Genomic DNA, 25,949 nt, shown 5'->3' with positions numbered 1-25,949 from the left:
GAACCTGGGGGTTATCATTGCGGTTTGATAACCAATGTTAATGTATGTCCTATTGTGTTACCTTACTGCATACACACCAGTTTTAAACCCACATGTGATTTTGGAACAGGTGGATTGATGCTGGAGGGATGATTTTGTTCTTACTTCCCCACCCCCCACTTCCTGTAGGAGTGGAGTGCTTGGGGGATCTTTAAATTCTCTTATTCCAGCATCAATCTGAGTTACGACTAAGGACACTGGTCTGAAACGCGTCAACTACCGCATGTTGTAAGGATTTGTCTGTACATGGATTCATGTTACATTAATAAAGAGGAAGTTTCTACTGAAAAGTATCACCGTGCCGGAAACCTTTCTTCTGACATAATGACATTGCTATGATATTTCAGTAGGCTGCTTAAGCAATCAGTTATGTGACTCATACAATATAAATGGCATCCCGTGCAGAATGCCCATCTACAGTTTCAGGTCATCATGGCTGTCCAGACAACAGGTCCAAAATAGACAATTACCAGGATAAGATTCAGCTTTGTTGTCAGAGCTATGGGATATCAGATATCTAAATGTAATGTTGATTCAAATGTATACTAAAATAATCTACAGGGATTAATAATATCTGACCATATCCAACCGTGCTGCGGGACTATGAAGAGACATTATCAAGCTATAAATCTGAAGTAATACCAATTCCATTTAAAGGGGTTGAATACTTTTGTTATTGGATTTAATTAGATTTAGATTAGATTTAGTGCAGTCGCTCAATTATTCAATAAAATATCTGTAAATGGCGCCATCTGCTGTTAGTTCATTTCCTTATTTTGCTGCTTAGGTGGTCGCACATGCTCATTTCCATCCTTTAGCTGCTACCAGCCGTATCTTCTGCTAAAAGATGTGGCAGTTACTAGGAAAGAAGTGCAGCACAAAGGACACAGTCTCTGAGAAAGGACACGCCGCTTGAGAAGCCAGATTGGAATATATCTAACAAAGCAATTTAAACAATGAATGGGGTAACTCGGTATACATGTGGGGTACCAGGCTGGTTCTAGTTATAGTTTGTGATGTACTATGTGAGGTCTGATTTTCATGAAACATTTTTCATCAGTTATGGATAACCCCTTTAAGGTGTAAATCAAATGAAGCCTGTGAGTAGGACAAGAGGTTTTCACACATTGTGCTGAAAGAAGACATGGCCTGGGCAGGGAGTATGTGGTAGAGACCCCATATCCTAAATTCCCTCAGTTCACTATTAATTGAGCTCTTTTATACTAGCTTGGTCTCAATGGCTAGTTCTTGAGTATTTCCTTTGCTAGTTATACTTTCTTCCCATGCCCTTTTTCTATGTTGTATACTTCCTCCAATTTCTTCTGCTGTCCTCAGAAGCAATAGTGAACGTCTGCCAAATATCTGTGCTTTCATGTCCTTTTTTTTCCCTCCAACTCAGTCTGACTTTTCAGATTTTTTGCATCTAGCTTCCTCAAAGTGTTTTTTCCATTGATTTGTCAGGATGCTATTACAATTTCATTGGAGAGAGTCAGCTGCCTTGGGTAACCTGGCTGTAAATGTGCTGATACAGTACCCCAGTACTGGGGGGATTCACACATAGTTTGTAATGGTATGTCATTTCATGTAATGTACACCCCGTATGGCCTAGTTTGAATGGAAGGGACAGGGTTAATCACCCTGTTCTAGCCTTCTCAGAAGTGGCAGAAGTGGGTTGGTCCTACTTCCCGACTAGAGAGAGGGTAGATTAGTGTGTGAGGATGGAGGAAGCAAATCTATGTGCCCCTTGTCCTTAGGACTGAGGAGCCAAAGACTAACCAATCTCTGTGAAAGTTACTACCTCAGCAGCAAGAAAGAGAGAAAGAAAAACTTGGAATCTACATGCGACTATGGCTAACCAGATTTTGCTGCTAGTGAGGGATTACTGTTAAGACACCCATCACACTTAACCACTTCCTGGCCATACATTACTCTAAAAACCTGAATACCGCAGTGGATTCTACTGAGATAGACCTTAGCAAGATAGCATACAAAGAGTGCCATTATTTGCCACTGTGCCAGCCTTCATGCTTCACCATCTTCCAAAAGGATCTGCCCTGTGTACAGATTATTGTTAGATGTACTACAATTCCCATTTTGTACTCAAATAAAAAGAGATGTCTATTATTCTCCCTCTTATGTAATAATTGGTCACTCTGGCTAATAACGTTGATGTTCAGTCTTCCAGAGTTCAGGACATATCCCCTTATTCCCACACTCAGCCTCTCAGACCATTTGTTTGGTTTTTATGGTGTTAAACCTTTGTGGTAAAACTGACATATTTCTTTATTTTTTACATTCCCTTACATAAATGTGCAATCGTCTGACTGCTTCTCCTATAGACTGCAATTAATTATTATTCACTATGTTCCTATGTTCCTTACTTACTATTCGCTATGTTCCTATGGAGCCCTGCCGCAGTGCTCAGTATGATAACCTCTAGCAGGCTTGAGGCTACCACAATGAATGAGCTGATCAGGCCCTAGGAGCACAGTGCTCCCAGGGAAAAGCCTCTCAGACGGCATGGTCACGACTAGAGATGAATGAATCGAAGCTGACAAAGTGGAATTCGATCCGAATTTCAGGAAAAATTGGATTTGCACCAAAGTCGAATTTCCATGGGACTCTGGGAACGAGGGATCACCGTCAATGCCATGCATGCAGGCAATCAGCAGACAGCCAGCCCTGTGATGTCACAGCCCTATGAATAGCCTCAGCCATCTTGGATTCGGCCATTTTCCAGTGTACTTAGTGCAGGGAGAGACGTCAGCAGGCGATAGGGACAGTGCTAGGAAAGACTTAATTGTGCTAAAAAAAAACAATTTACAAGTGCAGGGAAAGATTATTCAAGGTGTAGGAAAAGAATAGGGAGGAATCATTCCACAGTGTTTATTTTGAACAGGGTTCAGTAGGGGAGGTCACAGACTGGGTAATAGGAACAATCCTATTACACCTTCCTGCACTGACTGGGCACCCAAATTGCCATTATACAGCTCTGTCATTGCTTGTTGGGATTTCATTCTGTCTATGGTTCAGGATACAAGAAGCTCTTGACAAGTTTCCTTTAATTCCCTGGTACCCATAATCTACACATAGGAGTGAGCAGATATACATTATGTGACCCTGTATCCCATAGAACCATCTATCTACCTATCTATTTATCTATCTATCTATCTATCTACACCCCTCAACATTGAAATTGTAACACCAGGAAGGAAAGTTGTGGAAATATTGAAATCAAAGGATCGATAGACATGTTAAAGGAGTTGTGTAGATGGTATATATTGATGACCGATCCCCAGGATAGGTGATCAATATCTGATCTGCGGAGGTCTGCCGATCAGCTGTTTGATGAGCAGGTAGCGCTCCATGTGAGCACTGCTTTGTCTTCATTAAACTACTCTTCGTCTCCCTTGCAGTGGCGTAGTGTAATTACTCCATTCAAGTGATTAGAGCGAATATTTCTAATTATACTGCACCTCTAAGACTTCTGAGATGATGGGCGGTGTAATGAAGAGGAAGCAGCACTCAAACAGCCTCCTCTTCAAACAGCTGACTGGCAGGCATTCTGGGTATAGGACCCCTGCCAATTAGATATTAATGACCTATCCAGAGTATAGGTCATCAATATAAACTGCCTGCACAACCACTTTAATGATATGCACATGATAAAAAATGCTTTGGCATGGTATCAATGAAATTATTAATGGTTGTCTAGGGAATGTTCTGCCACACTGAATGCACTCATTGGGAGACAAGTCCAGAGATGCTGTAGGCTATAGTAGCATGTTTAAGCCATGAAGGCTGCTCACAGTAACACAAGCAACTGCTGCCCGGCATTGTCCTGTTGAAAAACCTCTGCTTGGACACTTTGGAGAAATGGCTGTACCACTGGTTTCACAACCAAATCAATGTAACGCTGAGCTGTTAGTGTACCTGAAATGAAAACTAGAGGAGTTTGACTACCGTACAGTATGTCCCCCCCACCATAATCCTGGGAGTAGGACCATTGGGATGATTCCTTGTAAAGGCCTCTACATGGTGTTGCCCACGTGATCTCCAGACTAATCTTAGCTATCATTGCATCTGAGAGAAAAGTGGGACTCATTTCTGAAGAGAATAGACCTCTATTAAAGCCTCCATTGTCATCTTTTTGTGTACCATGATAGCCTGTGAGAGTAGTGGTGTAAAGTCAATGGAACACTTGTAGCTGGAGGTCTGGCTCGTAGCACAGTGTCATGCAAAAGTCTTTTGATGATTTGTGTAGCCACTGTTTGTCACCCTAGGCTTGGGACATGCAATTTCACTTGCAGTACAAAATGGAACACTGCACCATCCTTCTAATCAGATGATCCGTCCATGCACAGGTTCGCATCTGTGCACCCTTTTGTTGTCATTGCAGTTTGTTGTTGTTCTTTCAACCACCAGGACATGCAACATTGAACAGTGCTGACATTTTGGCCTAGGTTCACAGCAATCTGCAGCAGTGATAAACAAAGGTCTCTCAGATCAAGGGTTCTGTCCTCCTCAGTTTGCAACAAGTGCCAAAAACTGGCATGTAGACAAACTGCATCGCATAATCATCCCACGTGACATGATTTAATTTGTTGAGGTTTTATGCAGCAAGAATACTTTGCTTTTAATCAGTTAAAAAATTTTATGTTGCAGATTGGAGCTAGGTGCTTGAAAATTTGATCTTCTGCAGATCTTAACAACAACCACTAATTTCTTGATTTGCATAACCTTACAGCTTGTGCTTCTTGGTTTTAAAGTTTCAATGTTGAAGAGTATGTCTATCTATCTATCTATCTATCTATCTATCTATCTATCTAGTTGTCTGTCCTGTTTATCTATTTCTTTATCTAGACTGTAAGGAAGTAAGGAAATCATTTTAAGAATTGTTCTAACAGATTGTTTTGAACTAATGTTCTTATTCACTTGTCATTACTTAGAGTTTGACGTGAATTTGCCACAAAATAGTTACTTTCATGGGTTGCTTCCCCATTATGTTCCAAAAGAAAGTCTAGGACCGCTTCCAGCAGCTAATGTAGTTATAATGTATTAGTGCTGTGTCATTAGGATGCTTAAAATGAAGCCACTTACTTCATTGATGCTGATCTCAGCTTCCACATACTGTAAACCTTTCTGCAGGATGGAGATAAGAGCTGCAGGTGGCACTAGTGTCCCATTGATGTTGGACTGGCTGATGTGGCTTTCAATACCGAATGTAAATGCTGAGTGAGAGAAACCTGCAAACAAGAAGCGGCAGCCATGATATTCATCAACACAACACCCTTGCACTAAAGAAAATAACAACATCTCACTAGAGAAACAGATTTATAACCAGGCACTTATTCTTCTCCATGGTTCGATACACCACAATATATTATTTTACTGTCTCATTAACGTACAGATTTCAGTAGCTAATAAAATTCATACAATTTACGTGACATTTTCGTTTCTGAAAACACACTTCGTTTATTCATTACGGTACTTTTATTAGCATTATGCATGATGGCAGTGATTATGGCTTTCAAATGGCTGTGTCTGCTCAGAAAATAAGAACATAATTATCTGCAAAATGTAAATTGATTGAAATCTCTTGGAGAGATAGGAGCCCGAACAAAGTCATGATTAGCAAATCGGAATTAACGAATTTATGGTGACTCACATGACCCAGTACAGAGGCGTCACTTTGTCAAGGCTCGTTTTAAAGTAGAACGGGTGATGTGGTTATATAAAAGCCTCTTTATAGCTAGTGTTACCATGGTAAGACATCACTGATGGAAGTTGTAGGTATGAAGACTGCAGCTGCTTTGTTCTGATGTCCCCATGACAACTGTGCAGTCTGCCCATAATGACATTTTATGGATGAAAAGAACCATCCAAATCAATGCCTAATGGCTAGTTTGAAAAGTCGGCATGTGGACATTGATGTGGTAGGTGCTTATGGGCTATAACATTGTGGAAACTTTATTACGCGTCATAAAGACAGGTTTTTGCCATTTATAAGAACTGCATTATAGGAGCTTATGTGGGGCTGGTAGAGATAAACCTGAACCACAACCTCTTCGGAAGAACGCTACTTATTTTGCATTGGGCTGTTGTTACTTGGTGAGGATTATGTTCTAACCCCTCTTCATTTGCAGGTGCTGTACCTTTGAACTGCCCAGCGGATTTTTAAATCTGCAACACGTCAACAGTTTTCCCCATAGACATGAAATCCGCTCCAAAATCCACACAGAAAACAAAACCGTGACAAATAATGTGGATTTATGTGCATTTTAATGTGTTTTTAATGTAGATTTCAAGCACATTTTGTGCATACAAATCCGCAATGTGTGCAAGTACCCTAAGTGTGTCAACCCACCGTAACCCACCATGCTCTGTGTTTGAGGGGCTTTTGGAGCCTACCACAATGGTGTGCGCTAACCAGCAAGCGTTCTGCTACTCTTGGAGTAAAGTTATTTAAGTTCATTCCCAGGTTTCTACCTTGAGAAGGACCCTGTGATATGGACAACATCTGCAAACAAAAATTACCCTATTAAAGGTGATCTGTTACCACAAAATGCAATGTAATCTGAAAGCACCCTGTTGTAGAGCAGGAGAAGCTGATCAGATTGATGTACAGTTTTGCAGGAAAAGATTCAGTAAAATCTGTCATTTATACATTTATATTTTTGCTTTTCCCACCTCCTGTGAACAGCTATCGGTACTGGTGGGAGGTGTTACCAATGACTGACAGCTCTCTCTATACACACTTATACACAGAATGCTATCAATCACTGGTAACATCTCCTGTTCAGCTTATCCTGCTCTATAACATGGTGCTTCAAACTGCATAGCATTTTGGGGGGACAGGTCCTCTTTAAGGCCTATTTACACTGCTCACTGCTGATGGAGCAGACGACTGTCAGGAGGGAAGCGTTTCTTCCTGACAATCGCCTGCTCGTCAGTGAAGGAGACCGCTGCTATTACATGCAGCGATCTCCTCAACAGTATGGGGAGGAATTATTGCTGATACTATACTTGTCCCATACAGACTCATTGTTTGTGGGCAGCAAAGTGCTATTTAGACACCACAATCTGCTTCCGGGAAATGATCATTAAGGTGTCCGCACCAACAATCCCATTACTCAATGAATGAGCATTTGAATGGCTGCATCTTTAAGTGGTCTGATTATCTCTAAAGTGTGTTCATATGAATACTTGTTAGCAATAATCTGCCCAAATATCGGATATTGGAAATGGCCCTTTACTCAGGTAAGATGTTTCCTACAGCAAATGAGACAATTGTGGATGCAGCTCTGGATTATAACACTACTATTTTGGATGGAGTAAATGTCAGCATATGCTAAAGGGGGTGTACAAACATTGTCGTGTTAGTAGACAACAGAAAATAGATCCGCTAACTAGTAATGTATATATGTGTTTTGCTGACGGTCTGTACCTCTTGGAACGGCCGAACAATAGCCGTGTGAATGAGCCCATGCGATGTTAAAATAATCAACCTAAAACATCTTAAGGGGATTGTGTGGTCGGCTCATCACTACTGGTACGTCTCCTGAACCCCCACAAACAGCAGATTTTGCGTAAGCTGGAGCCAACCAGATATTTCCCTGCAGTGACTGGTCCGCCGGATTATTACAGATACAGAGCAAGCAGCCCCCCCACCCATGATCTACAAATGCCAAAAGAGCACTCAGGTGTCTGTGCCTAGGGGGCTAAAAGGTGGGAACGTGTTGCAGTGAAATTTTTATGATATAACAATACATTGCTATTTTAACAAACAAATGAAATATTTTTCTAGTGTACACAGATAAATAAAAGGCAACGGCGGTGGGATACGTCTTTGGGCTATGGGGTGTGTCTCATGTGGAAAAATTCTAAAGGGACGCATCCATTGTTGTTTTGTTCATTGTTAAGGACAGTTGCATTTTTCACAAAACAAGCTCAGAACAATGCCTTCTTCGTCTGTGGATCTAAATGGGCCTTATTGTGTGAGTCACTATTAGAAGTCCTATTTTCAACATGATATAGAAAATTAATACTGACTCTGGGTCTCCAGAGAGAGAGACTAATCTGCTTATAATAACATTTCTCTCAGCCCTCCTTGCTATTGGAAGTAATTATATGTCTGATTTCTTTTTTTTTACGAAACCATTCTGCAAACAAAAACATGTTCTTATGTTTTGATTTGCATATTTCTTGAGCACTGTATAATCTAAAAAAAAAAGAAAAAGAAAAAGAAAAAACCCTTCTGGGCAATTTGTGAGAATAAAATACAAATTAGGATGTGGTAATGTACAGCGCATTGTAGCTATGAGCTATTTTATTTCCTATAAATATTTCCCAGACTAAAAAGTTCTGATATTAAACACAATAGAGCACGGATGTCATGTGTCCGTGATGACATCAGTGACAAGATGATCAGTGGTTCACCTGTGATGATATCGGTGAAGGATCCATGTTTGGTCTGTTTGTACATTTTTTGCCCTCTGTGTGTCATCCATATCCATGTGCATTGCTGGACTGAAAATACATTTCCAGAGCTTCTCCTACCAATGATCTATGAAAATCACAGACCAAACATGGCTGACATCCGTGTTTTTTCACAGACCCATAGACTACAATTAGAGATAAATAAAATATAAAAAAATTTGATTTGGCTGCTTCGCCAAATTTTACTAAACAATTCACTTCATCAGGAAGCACATTTCTTTGTAAGCAGTGAGTGCAATGACAGGGAGCGGCAATTGCGCTGCTCCCCATCATTGTACCCCTCAGATGCCGTGTTGATTGATGATCGTGGCATCAGACAGTAATAACACAGTGTAAAATAAAAAATTAAAAATTTAATCATACTTACATTAGCCATGTGCTCGCGAACAGCCGCCGCAATCTTGATTTAAGATCTAGGTCGAAATCCCACGTGGCCAGTTATGACGTCATCACGCCGGCCGGCTTGGTGATGTCATACGTCACCGTGCACAGGATTTCGTGCTAAATCTTCAGTCAAGATGGCGGAAGGCACGTTGCAAGCAAATGGTTGATGTATAGTCTTGTGTACACGCAGTCTTACCCTTCAGGCCTCGATGCGGTTGAGGTTAGTATGATATTATTATTATTTTTTTTACTGCCATTCAGGGAAAATTGATTCACTACCACGAAGCATGAGGAAATTCGGCTTGGCGGCAAATTAAATTTTTCCTGAAATTTGGATCGAAGTCCACTTAGTGGACTTCAATTCGCTCAACACTAACTATAATGTACGTGATCACAGTCAAAAATAGGCCATGCTTCCCACGGTTCATGGAAAACCACTGATAGATGTCAATGGATACATGAACGGCCCATGGAGACCACGAACACCACACGTCCGTGATTCACTGATGTGTGAAAAAGGCCTTAAAGGAAATGTGTCACCAATTTTTTTTTCTGCCAGTTAAAACCAGATAGTAACACACGTTCTTTTTTTCTATTCTACACTGCCTGTCCAAAAAAAAAGTTGCCACCAAAAAAAGAAAAAAAAGGTCGCACACTCTAATACTTCGTTAGACTGCCTTTAGCTTTGATTACGGCACGCATTTGCTGTGGCATTGTTTCGATAAGCTTTTGCAATGTCACAAGATGTATTTCCATCCAGTGTTGCATTAATTTTTCACCAAGATCTTGCATTGATGATGGTAGAGTCTGACTGCTGCACAAAGCCTTCTCCAGCACATCCCAAATATTCTCAATGGGGTTAAGGTCTGGACTCTGTGGTGGCCAATCCATGTGTGAAAATGATGTCTCATGCTCCCTGAACCACTCTTTCACAATTTGAGCCTGATGAATCCTGGCATTGTCATCTTGGAATATGCCTGTGCTATCAGGGACGAAAAAATCCATTGATGGAATAACCTGGTCATTCAGTATGTTCAGGTAGTCAGCTGACCTCATTCTTGGAGCACATACTGTTGCTGAACCTACACCTGACCAACTGCAGCAACCCCAGATCATAGCACTGCCCCCACAGGCTTGTACAATAGGCACTAGGCATGATGGGTGCATCACTTCATCTGCCTCTCTTCTTACCCTGATGTGCCCATCACTCTGGAACAGGGTAAATCTTGACTCATCAGACCACATGACCTTCTTCCATTCCTCCAGAGTCCAATCTTTATGCTCCCTAGAAAATTAAAGCCTTTTTTTCTGGTTTGCCTTACTGATTAGTGGTTTTCTTACGGCTACACAGCTGTTCAGTCCCAATACCTTGAGTTCCCTTCGCATTGTGAGTGTGGAAATGCTCTTACTTTCACTATTAAACATAGCCCTGAGTTCTACTGGTTTTTTAAAAATTTTATTTCACCAAACGTTTAAGTGATCGCCGATCACGATCATTCAGGATTTTTTTCCCACCACATTTCTTCCTCGAATACGATGGGTCCCCACTATCCTTCCAGTTTTTAATAATGTGTTGGACAGTTCTCAACCCAATTTTAGTCGTTTCTGCAATCTCCTTAGATGTTTTCTCTGCTTGATGCATGCCAATGATTTGACCCTTCTCAAATAGACTAACATCTTTTCCACGACCACGAGATGTGTCTTTCGGCATGGTTGTTTAAGAAATGAGAAGCAACTCATTGCGCCAGTTGGGGTTAAATAACTTGTTGCCAGCTGAAAGATAATCGCCCATGTAGTAATTATCTAATAGGAGGCTCATAACTATTTGCTTAGTTAAATCCAGGTGGCAACTTTTCTTTTGGACAGGCAGTGTATTTTTATTGACTGATTCCAGATTTTATTTCCTGAACATGATTATGGAGGTGGCCATCTTGCCTGAGCTGTTCTTAACAGCATTTACACAGCATAAAAAAAATTGCTTTTCAGCAGCCCTAAGGGCCATAGACAAAATGGACAGGAGGGGACCTCATTGACTTCTATGGGAGAGTTTTCTAGGCATGCTCTGTGACCTGTACAGAGGTCATTGTACAACAAAAGAATAGATAAGATTTGACAATCACCTGTGAATGGTGGATCCTGTCTTATCTGTCATTCTAATCCTTCCTGTAATGATATCACCTCTGTGTATATATAAGCAGGTAACTGCAGTAAAGTGATCAGTACAGTCCAAGAAGTGGCGCCTATTATTATCCTATGTTTAATATAAAAAAATGAAAATCAGACATCATATAGTACATGGCAATCTCTTTCTAGCAAAGTAAGAACCAGTCCGGTACCTCACATGCGTCCAGAACTTTTCCTAATCCATGCTCCAATTGCTCTGGTAAATGTAATTCAAACTGGAAAACCTGGGAGAGTGCCCTTTATCAGGGGGTGTGTCCTTTCTGTTACAGCTTTCTCCCTGTAACTGTCAGAGCCTTTAACAGTAGATAAGGCTGACGGTAATTGAAGGATGAAACTCAACACGTGCATCCACCTCAGCAATGTTACTGATGTGGACAGAGAAATAAGCAATAGAACAAACACTTCCTCAGCACTCCCTCAGTGCGCCTGCGCTGATGACGTCTTCTCTTTCGGGTTTAGAGGTGACGTCATCGGCGAAGGCGCACTGAGGGAGTGCTGAGGAAGAGAGCGTCCTTCTCTCAGAGCGCCTGCGACGAATGAAGACACGTAAGGCGCAGGATTTGAAATGCTGACAGGGCCAGACGGAGGAGGAGAGCGCTCGCTGGCCCTGTCAATCAACTGGAGGAGGCGGCGGTTTTTTAATAGGAGGATGCAGCGGCTACCAGCAAGTAGACGCCCTACTTGCTGGTAGTGAAGTCATTTGCATATTTTAAAAGCTCGATTTTTTATACAGAACAAGGTAAGAGCCTTATATAGGGAATAGTCGTCCAATAAGGATTTTAATATGGCCAAAAATGAAAAATGAGTTTTGGGGGGTGACAAAAGCCCTTTAAACAATATGGGTCCCAGAACAGATCCCTGAGGTACCCCACTGGTAACAAGACCATGGTCTGAATATACTCCATTGACTACAACCCTCTTTTGTCTGTCCCTCAGCCACTGCCTAATCCATTCAATAATATGGGAGTCCAAGCACAAAGACTGCAGTTTATTGATAAGTCTTCTATGTGGGACAGTATCACATGTAATAATGGCAAGGCAGTGATTGGCCGATACATCATGTGACCGAGCCTCTATATAAGCTGGATCACTTGTAGCACCGTCCATCAGTTCTGAGTATTGCAGGGACAGGAAGCAGGCAGCTGAACTTAGGGAGAGAGTTAGGAATCTGGCTATTTGTTTTGTGGGTGACCTACAGTATAAAGATTTTTTTGTGGGTGCAATACACCAGCTTTGTACCCCTGATAAAAAATATAATAATTAATCTAGCGGTGGGTGACATATTCCCATTTTTTGTGTGAGGTACACCTGCACTTCATACATGACAGCGAAATTGATATCGTTAATCCGTCTGTTAGATTGGTGGGTGACATATTCCCATTCTTGTTGTGAGGTACACCTACACTGCATACCTGACAGGGAAATAAATACAGTGAATCCGTCTGTTAGTTCGGTGGGTGACATATACCCAATTCTTGTCTGAGGTACACCTGCATTGCATACGTGACAGCGAAATTGATATAGTTAATTAATCTGTTAGTTCTGTGGGTGAAATATACCTAATTTTTGTGTGAGTTACACCTGCACTGCATACGTGACAGAAAAATTATATAGTTAATCCGTCTGTTAGTTCGGTGGGTGACCTCAAAGAATGAGGAGAGAATCAAAAAAGGGACTTGACCCTGGTCGTGGTGCTGCTGGTGGAGCTCCTGTTGCAGGGAGCGGATGTGGTCAATCTGTGCCAGCTACACGCCCAAATGATACACCTTCCTCAGGTGCACGTAGGCGACAGGTTGAACGTTATTTTGTAGGCCTGAATACCGGTGTACGAATGGTGAGCGGTAGTAGATTGGGTGGCTGACTGTGCCTCCAGTTCATTCACATTGTCTCCCACCCGGTCCTCTGCTGAAAGCGAAGAGTTGGCACCTGCAGCCCATGGGCATCTGTCTTTCACCTCACCCTCTTGCAAATCAGCCAAGCAGTCTGAGCCACAAGTCATACAGCAGTCTCTTATGCTTTTTGATGACTCTGCTGGTGGGGTTTCCGTGGGCCATCCATGTAGTCCTGCCCCAAAAGTGGAAGAGATTGAGTGCACCGATGCCCAACCACTTATGTTTCAGGATATGGACATGGGAGGACCACCGCAGCACGTTTCTGATGATGACAAAACACAGGTGCCAACTGCTGCGGCTTTCTGCAGTGTGGGTGGAAGATGATGTGGAGTATGACCCCACATGGAAACAAGGTCATGCGAGTAACGTGTGCAGTTCGGAGGAAGAGGTGGTGGTCACACAGCGCCAGCCGCACAGCTAAAGAGGGAGCAGGGTGCAAAAGAAGAATGGCCTATATAGTTTTGCCAACTACAAGGTGTATGACTCTACCCTGCCTGACAGATGGATATTGTCTCTATATTTGGTGATGGGATATTTCTCTGTGTCAGGGACCGATTAGGGCAAGTAGGAGGTTCCTGACACGGGATCGCACCTATGGGGCGGCTATTCCTTCTTTAGACAGGGCTTAAATACATACAGGGTGAGAGATTTTTTCCTGCCTTTTTAAATCTGCCTTATCACAATAGCCAAGGTAGGAAATGATTTTAAACTGACTACATTTCTATTAAAAGTTAAGTTTTAGTGGTGTCTTCAGTGACTTATAATTTTCCTACTCCACTTTTTCTATTGTCTGACCATCTGACGGTTGTCTAGTCAGAACTGCTAGTTTGACTCCTATTACAGCCTGCCTTTGGTGACCTCTGGCAGGATGTAATAGAATGCTGGTAAAAGCAATATTCAGGGCAAAAGTATTGCTGTGAACAGTACAAGTGATTGATTGGTTAAAGTCCTTTAATGGGACTAAAAATAAAGTAAAAATCTATTGAAAATAGTTTATGAAAATAATTAAAAAATATTCAAATCACCCCCTTTTGTCATTTATCACATTTACAACTGCTACTAAGTATACAGCATCCTGGGGTATGGACTGGATAAACACTGAAGAGACTGCAGTGCCCGCCAACATGCGACTGGCTGCCCCTATCAGCTTGGAGTGCCAAGAATTACTCCCCCAACTACAGCCCTGATACTTACTAGTGTGGAAATAAACTTTACTGCGCATGCGCCAATAGCCGAAGAGGTAACGCATCTGTGACAATACAGAACCCGGCGAGAATAAATCACTACTGACTGACCCTATCAATCAAGGCAGGGAGGGAAGTGTTGGACCCTGGAAACACCAGATCTTTGGTTCGGCTCCAAACAGTTCATATGCATATTATGAAAAGTGGTCACATCTCAGAAATGGAGTCCCAATTCCGGTGGCCTACAGCTATATATCTGTGCCCCTTGTTTGATGGGAAGATATTTGGTGACAGACTCCCTTTAAAGGTTTTTTCTTTGGCAAAAATGCCCCCCCCCCAACCCCCCCCACACACACACACACACTTGGCTGGACATGGAAAGGAAAGATTACTTAGGCTACTTTCACACTTACGTTTTGCCTGATCTGGCAGGGATCAGCAAAAACGCTTCCCTTACTGATAATACAAGCATCTGCAGAGGCGTAACTACCATAGAGGCGGATCCGGTTGTATTATCTTTAAAATAGCCAAGATGGATCCGTCATGAACTCCACTGACAGTCAATGGGGGACAGATTCGTTTTCTATTGTGTTCGTTTTGCTTTGCATCCCATGACAGAAAGAAAACCGCAGCTTGCTCTCCGGTATGGGAACACAACCAAATGGAACGGAATGCATTTTGGAGCACTCCGTTCTGTTCAGTTACGTTTTGTCCCCATTTACAATGAATGAGGACAAAATGGAAACATTTTTCTCCAGTATTGAGATCCTATGACAGATCTCAATACCGGAAAACACTAGCGTGAAAGTAGCCGTACCTGCTTTCCTTATGTCATTATGATAAATGGTCACACAACGCAAGGGGATCCATTCTCTGCCGCAGCCAGTGATTGGCTGCGACAATATCAAACAAGATGTTGACATTGAGGTGCCCAGCAGAGCATCACAGGCCTGAAGGAGAATACGTGGGGAGCCAGCTTTAGGAAGCAGGTAAGTAATCTTTCCTTAACATATCCAGCCAAGTGGACGGGTCTGCCAACCCCCCCCCCCCCCATTCTTGCACAACCCTTTTAAGGATGAGTTAGATCTCACTACAATCAAAATAAAAAAATAGATAGATAAAAATAATAAAATATCATAGATAGATAATAATAATAATAATAATAAAAATCAAATAATAAAAATCAAATATATAATAAAAAAATGTCTAAAACTCTACAAACCTATTTCAAATATGTGTAAACAATGCTACCTGTAGACGACATCTTTTATTATCTGCCCCAGAAGCACAGTAAAAGGAACAGAATAATCCAATCATGCCTGTGAGGTGGCTGCACTGGATACATATAACTGTCAAAGCCTATGTATCAGCACATTGTCCTTACACCACTAATCTGACATTAAAGGGGTTGTGTCATCATGGACAATGGTGGCATATCGCTAGGATATTCCCCTATTGTCTTATAGGTGCGGGTACCACCGCTGGGACCTGCACCTATATCGAGACTGGAGCCCCGTAAGGTGGTGGCTGGAGGACTCCGGTCCGGCCACCAACAAGACGGCTCGCTATAGAAGTAAATGGGAGCGTACTGCGCATGCGAGGCCTTGCTCCCATTCATTTCTATGGGGCCGATGGAAATAGCCGAGCCAGCGCTCGGCTATTTTCGCCGGCCCTATAGGAAATGAATGGAGTGCGGATGCGCATGCGCAGTGTGCCCTCCTTCACTTGCGGGGCTCCGTTCTCTATATAGGTGCAAGTCCCAGCAGTGGGACTTGCACCTATAAGACAATGGGGGCATATCCTAGCGATATGCCCCCATTGTCCATGATGAGACTACCCCTTTAAAGCCTTGATGTCAGTCAAGTCATGGCACAAATCAAAATCGGTTTTAAACAATAATATCATTAACAATGAAGGGACACGCCATTTAAAGAGGACCTTTCACCGATTATTACCCTATGAACTAACTATACAGACATGTAGAGCGGCGCCCGGGGATCTCCCTGCACTTACTATTATCCCCGGGCGCCGCTCCGTTCTCCTGCTATGCCCTCCGGTATCTCCGTTCACTAAGTTATGGTAGGCGGAGTCTGCCCTTGTTCTTCTGTAGCGCTGGCCAATCGCATTGCAGAGCTCACAGCCTGGGAGAAAATAACCTCCCAGGCTGTGAGCTCTGCGCTGCGATTGGCCAGCGCTAGAGCAGAACAAGGGCAGACTCCGCCTACCATAACTTAGTGACTGGAATCTCCGCCTACTATAACTTAGTGAGCGGAGATACCGGAGGACATAGCAGGAGAACGGAGCGGCGCCCAGGGATAATAGTAAGTGCAGTGAGATCCCCGGGCGCCGCTCTACATGTCTGTATAGTTAGTTCATAGGGTAATAATCGGTGAAAGGTCCTCTTTAAATATTTTAAGACTCGTACATGATCATAACTTACACTCTATAAAAAAGTGAACACATCCGCAGCTAATACCTCCATAATGAATGGCCAAATTGTAGATCACACAAAAGAATTCCGAGGCATTGTAATATTCAATCTTACTTTATTTAATGCTATTTCCTTTCACTTCACCAAGCCAGAAAGCTGTTGGCATAAATCACTTGGCCACATTTCACAGGCTTTGATGATATAACATGTTCTGAAAGTTTTAATAACTTTTTGTACTTTAACTTGTGTATAACTGGTGCTGAAATCCAGGTAAAGATCTCAAAAACCTGGTGTAGTATTGGTGTAGTGTGAACAAACCATATTCGCAAATATTATTTAATAATAATAATAATAATAATAATAATAATAATAATATATTATTATTATTATTTTTATTATTTTATAAATATATATATATAAAATTATTTATTATTAAAGCGCCATTCATTCCATAGCGCTGTACATATGAGAAGAGGTATACATACATAATACAGACAATTGCACTAATCATAAACAAGACGAGTTACAGACTGGTACAGAAGGAGAGAGGGCCCTGCCCGTTAGAGGCTTACAATCTACATAGTATGGGAGAAGGACATATATATAAATTTATAACCCCCCACGCCAGTTTTCTGATGTAAAAAAAAGCTGCAAACACTGGAAGAGATTTATCAAACTGGTCTAAAGTAGAACTGGCTTAGTTGCCCATAGCAACCAATCAGATTCCTCTTTTAATTTTTCACAGCTCCTTTGGAAAATGAAAAGTAGAATCTGATTGGTTGCTATGGGCAACTAAGCCAGTTCTACTTTACACCAGTTTGATAACTCTCCCCCACTATGTTTGAGACTTTTTGAAATAATATTGCACCTAAATCTAGAAGCAAGTGCTGTTTCTAAACTGCCCTCGCCACTTACTGAGAAGGGCTTGTGGTTATAGCATGGAGGGAGCGGGAGCAGCAAGAGCACATTTATCTTCTTTTTTATGTCAGTTTTATGTCATAAGAAAAGTCTGAAATGCACGGCAGCTCCGAGTTGACATCGATGTCTAGGTGCATGGAAAGTCAGAGGATTCACCTCATTTACCGCGAGGCTCATGTCTCAACATAAATTAGGCGCATCCTCTGGCAGCTCAGGGGATATCATAGACTGGAGTAAAAATCTCCCCCACAGTGTTTTGCTCTTCTAGTCAAAAAAGTTCCCAAATATACGGCGAATATAAGGGGAAATTTATCAATTTTAGCGCAGTTTGCGTCATAACTTACTTCTAGAGCTGGAGGTTAAAGTGGTGAAAGTTGAGACCAAATTTATCAAATGTCGTACAGAGTATTAAAAATGAGACATAATGCAGATTTGCGTCATTTTGACTGAAATTGTGAAATTTTTCAGCAATGGCGACATTTTTACGCCAGTTTGTGGGGGAAGATCAGGAAGGACTGAATATGGCCAGCTTTGCAGAAGCCCGTGACTTTTTAACAAAAACTTATCTTACAGGGCGCAACATTTCATAAGTTTGCATTATATTTGCATGTTTTCTCGAACACATTCCTAAATGTGACGGTCCTAATGCCACTTTATAAGCCACACCAACTTTTCTTGGTAGAATTCTATGTTGGCATGAATCCTTTTTTCTTAAATACTAATGTATTCATGTGACAAGTTTGGTGTAATTTAGTTTGCATCAGTGGCGTAACTTGCGAGGAAGCAGGGGAAGCTGCTACTACGGGGCTCGGGTTGAGAAGGGGCCTGGGAGTTGTGTCTTAACTACTACATTTCAGGGCAGGCCAAGCCCTCTCCACATGCAGTCACAGTGGGGGCCCGTCCACTTTCATTCATTAAAGGAAGCATGCCCACCCATCTGCTCGCATACAGCCTACTCTGCACTGCATAGCGCGCTGCCGGTCCAGGCAACAATATAAGCCGGTAGCGCACTATGCATATCATTCACAAGGGAGGAGTGGAGGATGGTTACTGGAGTATGGGCAGGCAGGGCTGGCCAGAGACACGTCGAGTCCCTACTGGTAGAAGGAAGGCTCAGCAGATGGCAGAGGCATATTCTTTCCAATTTGTCAGGTATGCGCCCTGGCCTGGGTCCCTGCCTCCAGATTCTGGGCATTAAGGAGGGCAGGGCAGCTGAGACTGGGAGAGGAGAGATGAGGACAGGTACAGGACGTTGTGAGTGCGCAGTCAGGGCAGCCATCCCAGCTTCCTGTACTATAGTATGGATGCTATAGTACAGGAGTTAAGCAGAGGAAAGAGTGGGCAGGGGCTGGGATGGCTGCCTGGCAGCTGCATGTTTAGGGCTTCTGCTAACTCCTTCCTCTGTCAGCCTCCTGTACTATATCATGCAGTACATGGCAGCCTCCCCTCTCTGCACCGCTGTTCCAATATGAACAAGTGCTTATTTTGGCACACTAACATATTCACACATGCGATGCCAAGATGGTCCTGGGCTGGCATCAGGTGCGTGCATATGTAGGTGTGTCATAATAAGCACTAGTACATGGCGGAACAGTGGGCAGAGAGGGCAGGCTGCCATGTATTGCATGACATAGTACAAGAGGCTGACAGAGGAAGGAGTGGGCAGAGGTTGGGATGAAAATTCTAATCACCCCCTTTCCCAATTTTTGATATAAGGATAAACATTAAAAAAAAAAGCTTTCATTGTGTCTGAACATGTCTTGACTATTGAAATATAATTTTTTTTTCCTGCAAGTTGTATGCCATGAGTGAAAATAATAAAAACACACCTTTCCCTCCAAAAAAATTGAATAACAGTGATCAAAATGGCACCAATAAAAACAACAGTTCCTCCACAAAAAAAAGCCCTCATATAGCTCTCTAGACAGAAATGTCTTGACTAGCTACAACAGCAGGGCGTTGCAGAGGATTACATGTATTATACATGCAGTAACAGTATATAAAATGACTTGACATATGGTACATACATGTAGGAAATGGAGCACAGAGTGGCTGCCTGGCCTGGTCTGAGAGAACGATCTTGACTAGCCACATGAGTGAGGTTTGCACAGAAGAAGGGAGTTGTGAAGAAGTGTGGGGGGCCCTGTACAAAAATTTGCTGTAGGGCCCAGTAAGTTCTAGCTATTCCCCTGGTTTACATGTCATTTTAGTCCATTTTACGTTAGGCTAGCGATAAACACTATGTCACAGCCAGACAGCTGAGAAGCGCTCACAGGAGCTTCTCAGATCCTCCTCCTTGAATTTCTTTGTTTTGGTTTAGTTTCTCATCTCCTTAGTCTTTCTCAGCTGTCATGCTGTTGGACTGATTGCTACCCTTTAAATTCCTCCCCATAATGCAGTAGTGTGCGGCTGATACAACTTCCTGGAGTGTATGTGCATGCTGTTCCCAGTTCCCAGTTCCCAGTCGTCAGTCGTCAGTCGTCAGTCGTCAGTCGTCTGCAAGATAAGTGCTGTTTATGTATTTATGATTTTGTCTTTTCTGGATCCAGGTGACCCTGACTCCCTCCGTGTCAGTGTAGGGAGCCGGTGGTCGTGTCCCCTCACTATTGTAGGGTCTTCAGGTAATAGATAGCCGAGGAACATGGATATGCGCCCATCCACCTTTGGGGTGTTCGCATAGGCTGAGCAGTGAGGGTGAGCGGCAGGTCTATTGCAGGGGTCTCCCTTTGTTCCTTAGTTGTGGATCCAGAGAGACATTGCTTATATGGTATTGTCTTGTTTCCTGTACACCATCCGAGACATTATCAGCCGCCAAAACCGTCTCAAGCATGGATCCGGTTTCACTTTTAGGTGAACGCTTTCAGGGTCTTTCTTTGGAGGTAGCTGATCTCCGTAAGACTTTTTCTCAGTTTCAAGTGACCGGTTCAGCTTGCGTTCATGGAGTTTGTGCTGAGCCTAAGATATGTTCTCCGGGGGTAGTGAGAATTTTGTGCGTTTTAGAGAGGCTTGCAAACTCCATTTTCGCCTTCTTCCCCATTCTTCTGGTGATGAAGAACGGAGGGTGGGGATCATTATATCGCTGCTCAGGGGTAACGCTCAGTCCTGGGCCTTTTCGCTGCCGGAGGGGGCACGGCCCCTTCGTTCAGTGGATGAATTCTTTTTAGCCCTGGGTCAGATATATGATGATCCGGATCGTATTGCTCTGGCTGAGTCTAGACTACGTCTGTTATGCCAGGGTAAACAATCCGCAGAGATATACTGTTCAGAATTTCGGAGATGGGCAGCAGATACGGGTTGGAATGATGCTGCACTCCGAAGTCAATTTTGCTATGGTCTTTCAGAGGGATTGAAAGATGCATTTGCCTTTCATGAAAGACCTACCTCCTTGGATTCTGCTATGTCTCAGGCTGTTCGTATTGACAGGCGTCTTAGAGAGAGAGGAGAGATCTCTCCTTCCTGTCATACTCAGTCCCGGGACAGTGCAGCGGTCTCATTCTGTGCACAGGGGTCTCAGTCGCTGTCAGCCCCTTCTGAGCAGGAGTCCATGCAGCTGGGGTTGATTGCCTCTGACAATAGAAGATTCAGCCCACAGGGGAGGGTTTGTTTTTGTTGTGGAGGTATAAATCATCTGGCAAATGTTTGTCCCTCTAAGAGATTCAGGCAGTTTTCTGGGAGTAATAAAGAGACAAAAAGGAAAAAATCTTTTAAAAATGTTCAGTCTGTTTCTATTGGCAGGGTTGAGGCGGAAATTGAAGGTTTTCCGTTTGCTTGTAGTTCCCGTTTTGTCCTGCCTGCTAGGGTGGCGCTAGAGAGCAAGAGCATTTTTTGTGAGATTTTTGTGGATAGTGGAGCAGCTGTCAACCTCATTGATAATCAATTTGCAATAACTCATGGTTTCCAGGTATGCACTTTGGGAAAGGATATTCCTGTTTTTGCTATTGATTCAGCTCCACTTTCTCAGAAATCATTAAAGGGCATAGTTCACAATATCCGTTTAATTGTGAGTGATGCTCATGTTGAGGATGTGTCATGTTTCGTCCTTAGCGGTTTGCCTACTCCTCTAGTGTTGGGGCTACCCTGGCTCACTAAACATAACCCCACCATTGATTGGCAAGCGAGGCAAATAAATGGTTGGAGTAACTTTTGCAGAGAGAATTGCCTCATAACATCTGTTTCTGAGGTTTCTACTAAGACTGTACCACCTTTCCTCTCTGAATTTTTGGATGTCTTCTCTGAGAGTGGAGTTCAGGGTTTGCCTCCGCACAGGGAGTATGATTGCCCTATTAATCTCATCCCAGGCGCCAAGCTGCCTAAATCTCATTTATACAATCTCTCCCAACCTGAGAGGGTCGCTATGCGGGCTTATATCTCTGAGAGTCTGAGAAAGGGACACATACGACCCTCGAAGTCACCTGTTGCCGCTGGTTTTTTCTTTGTTAAGAAAAAGATGGTTCTTTAAGACCTTGTCTGGATTTCAGGGAGCTGAACAGTATCACTATTCGTGATCCTTATCCGCTTCCTCTGATCCCGGACCTGTTTAACCAGGTTGTTGGGGCTAAAGTCTTTTCCAAATTAGACCTAAGAGGGGCATACAACCTGGTTAGGGTCAGAGAAGGAGACGAATGGAAGACGGCTTTCAATACCCCTGAGGGCCATTTTGAGAATTTGGTTATGCCTTTTGGTTTGATGAATGCCCCAGCCGTTTTTCAGCATTTCGTCAACAGCATTTTTTATCATTTAATGGGAAAATTTGTATTAGTGTATTTGGATGACATTTTGATTTTTTCTCCTGATTTCAAGACTCATAAGGAACACTTACGTCAGGTCTTGCTCATCCTGCGGGAGAATAAATTATACGCGAAACTGGAAAAATGTGTGTTTGCGGTTCCAGAAATCCAATTTCTGGGGTTTCTTGTCTCCGCTTCTGGTTTTCGCATGGACCCCGAGAAGGTCTGCGCTGTGCTTGAATGGGAGCTTCCTGAGAATCAGAAGGCGCTGATGCGTTTTTTGGGCTTTGCCAATTATTACAGGAAATTTATTTTGAATTATTCCTCTGTTGTTAAACCACTCACTGATATGACCAGAAAGGGGGTAGATTTTTCTTCCTGGTCGGTAGAGGCGCGTAAGGCCTTTTCTAATATCAAGGAGAGTTTTGCTTCCGCTCCCATCCTAGTACAACCTGATATTTCGTTACCCTTCATAGTTGAGGTTAATGCTTCTGAGGTAGGGGTGGGTGCGGTCTTGTCTCAGGGTTCCTCTCCTGCCAAATGTCAACCGTGTGCCTTTTTCTCAAAGAAACTCTCCTCTGCAGAGAGAAATTATGATGTGGGAGATAGGGAATTGTTGGCCATCAAGTTGGCTTTTGAGTAATGGCGCCATTGGCTAGAGGGAGCCAGACACCCTATTACCGTGTTTACTGACCATAAAAATCTGGCCTACTTGGAGTCAGCCAAGCGTCTGAACCCGAGACAGGCCAGATGGTCTTTGTTCTTTTCAAGGTTTAATTTTGTTGTTACGTTCCGCCCTGGGGTTAAGAATGTGAAGGCAGATGCCCTGTCACGTTGTTTTCCGGGAGGTGGGAATTTTGAAGACCCGGGTCCCATTTTGGCTGAAGGTGTGGTGGTCTCTGCTCTTTTTCCTGAATTGGAGGCAGAGGTGCAGGCAGCCCAGTCAGAAGCTCCTGATCTTTGTCCTCCTGGGAGGTTGTTTGTGCCTCTCGCTTTGAGATACAAGATTTTTAAAGAACACCACGACACGGTCCTTGCTGGGCACCCGGGGGCAAGAGCCACACTGGATCTCATCGCTCGGAGATTCTGGTGGCCTGCGCTTCGTAAGTCTGTTGAGGGTTTTGTGGCAGCTTGTGAGACTTGCGCTCGTGCCAAGGTCCCTCATTCACGGCCATCAGGTCCTCTCCTTCCTTTGCCCATTCCTTCCCGTCCTTGGACACATCTGTCCATGGACTTCATAACGGACTTGCCTCGTTCCTCGGGGAAGTCTGTGATTCTGGTGGTGGTGGACCGTTTTAGCAAAATGGTGCATTTTATCCCTTTTCCTGGTTTGCCCAATGCTAAGACGCTGGCGCAGGCATTTATTGACCACATTGTCAAATTGCATGGGATTCCTTCAGACATAGTCTCTGATAGGGGCACGCAGTTTGTTTCCAGATTCTGGAAGGCTTTCTGTTCTCGCTTGGGGGTTCGGTTGTCATTCTCTTCTGCTTTCCATCCGCAGTCGAATGGCCAGACAGAGCGCGTCAATCAGAATCTGGAGACATATCTGCGCTGTTTTGTGGCGGAGAATCAGGAGGATTGGTGTTCTTTTTTGTCCCTTGCTGAGTTTGCTTTAAATAACCGTCGTCAGGAGTCCTCTGATAAGTCACCATTTTTTGGTGCATATGGGTTCCATCCGCAGTTTGGGACTTTCTCGGGAGAGGGCTCTTCTGGTTTGCCTGATGAGGACAGATTCTCCTCGTCTTTGTCATCTATTTGGCAAAAGATTCAGGATAATCTAAAGATCATGAGTGAGAGATATAAGCGTGTGGCGGCGTAAGACATTTGGTGAACGCGGCGAGAGCTTGCATCCCGTGCCTATGGAGGCAATCTTCCGCTCCCTCCATAGCGATGTGGATCAGTAGAGTCCAGGAGATTATGAGAATGGAGGATCTCACTTCTTCTTTGAGACACACAGAGAAAAGATTCTCTAAAACTTGGAGTCACTGGTTGATCTTCTATGAATCGGCTGAAGGTAAGTCGCTATTGTTACCTGAATGAAAGTAGGGTTTGCGAATGCTGTCCCCCTTTCCTTTACCCTCCCTCCCCTTTCCCCCTCTTTCCTCCCCTGTTTCCCTATCTTCGTGTCTACAATTTGTTTGTATTTCATTTACATAATATTGTTCCACAGTCGTTTGTGGTTTCTCCCGACTAGGGATATAGAATTCTACGACCCATCGATTGGCGTTTATTTTACCTTTGCTGTGATTCTGAGATTTTTTCAACATCTGTCTCGTTATTTGTCATGATTTGAGGTCATTTATTTTATTAATGCTATGATACTGAGATGTATACAACATCAGTCTCAATGCTTATCATGCTTTGTTTTATTGAAAATTGAAAATTAAAATAAAGAATTTATAAAAAAATAAAAAAAAAAAGCGTGTGGCGGATAAGAGACGTGTGCCTGGTCTGGACCTGAATGTTGGTGATCTGGTGTGGTTGTCTACCAAGAATATCAAATTGAAGGTTCCCTCCTGGAAGTTGGGTCCTAGGTTTATTGGGCCTTACAAGATCCTGTCTGTCATCAATCCTGTTGCCTACCGTCTTGATCTTCCTCAGACTTGGAAGATCCATAATGTTTTTCATAAGTCCTTATTGAAACCTTATGTTCAACCTATTGTACCCTCGCCTTTGCCTCCTCCTCCGATTATGGTTGATGGAAATCTTGAATTTCAGGTCTCTAGGATTGTGGATTCTCGTCTTGTCCGCGGTTCCCTCCAATACCTCGTTCATTGGGAGGGTTATGGTCCTGAGGAGAGGATGTGGGTCCCAGTGACGGACATTAAGGCCTCTCGTCTCATCAGGACTTTCCATAGGTCCCATCCTGAGAAGGTGGGCTCTGAGTGGCCGGAGTCCACTCCTAGAGGGAGGGGTACTGTCACAGCCAGACAGCTGAGAAGCGCTCACAGGAGCTTCTCAGATCCTCCTCCTTGAATTTCTTTGTTTTGGTTTAGTTTCTCATCTCGTTAGTCTTTCTCAGCTGTCATGCTGTTGGACTGATTGCTACCCTTTAAATTCCTCCCCATAATGCAGTAGTGTGCGGCTGATACAACTTCCTGGAGTGTGTGTGCGTGCTGTTCCCAGTTCCCAGTTCCCAGTCGTCAGTCGTCTGCAAGATAAGTGCTGTTTATGTATTTATGATTTTGTCTTTTCTGGATCCAGGTGACCCTGACTCCCTCCGTGTCAGTGTAGGGAGCCGGTGGTCGTGTCCCCTCACTATTGTAGGGTCTTCAGGTAATAGATAGCCGAGGAACGTGGATATGCGCCCATCCACCTTTGGGGTGTTCGCATAGGCTGAGCAGTGAGGGTGAGCGGCAGGTCTATTGCAGGGGTCTCCCTTTGTTCCTTAGTTGTGGATCCAGAGAGACATTGCTTATATGGTATTGTCTTGTTTCCTGTACACCATCCGTGACACACTAGTGATAAACTGTTCCGACAGGCTGTTCCTCTACCGGATATTTATCACATGCGGCTTAGCCAAAGCACAACTAGGCCCCGTTGACTATTGTAGGACCGGGGGGGGGGGGGGGGAATTCAGCTTGTTTTCGGCATTAGTGCCTAGATTAGGCAGGACTAATAGTGCTGAAAGCAGCATTTTTGTGTCTGGCCGAATGCCAGCACTGATGCCTGAAACAGGCCAGATCCC

The 25,949-nt window shown here is 43.4% G+C and overlaps 1 protein-coding gene across 3 annotated transcripts in view; it reads right to left on the bottom strand.

Annotated features, from left to right (window-relative positions):
• The window catches only part of TBL1X (transducin beta like 1 X-linked), a 365,710-nt gene that overhangs the window by 62,937 nt on the left and 276,824 nt on the right, over positions 1–25,949 (bottom strand). For 2 of the 3 annotated variants that reach the window (XM_040423758.1, XM_040423759.1), the window contains one exon: positions 5,140–5,285. The exons of the other annotated variant lie outside the window; for it this stretch is intronic. In XM_040423758.1, coding sequence (XP_040279692.1) covers positions 5,140–5,285 — 146 coding nt within the window. The remainder of the gene's footprint in view (positions 1–5,139; positions 5,286–25,949) is intronic. 3 annotated transcript variants of the gene reach the window in all.

Source organism: Bufo bufo, chromosome 3 (genome assembly GCF_905171765.1).
Source record: "Bufo bufo chromosome 3, aBufBuf1.1, whole genome shotgun sequence".
NCBI classification, from domain to species: Eukaryota; Metazoa; Chordata; class Amphibia; order Anura; family Bufonidae; genus Bufo; species Bufo bufo.
This window is presented reverse-complemented; position numbering and strand designations above follow the sequence as displayed.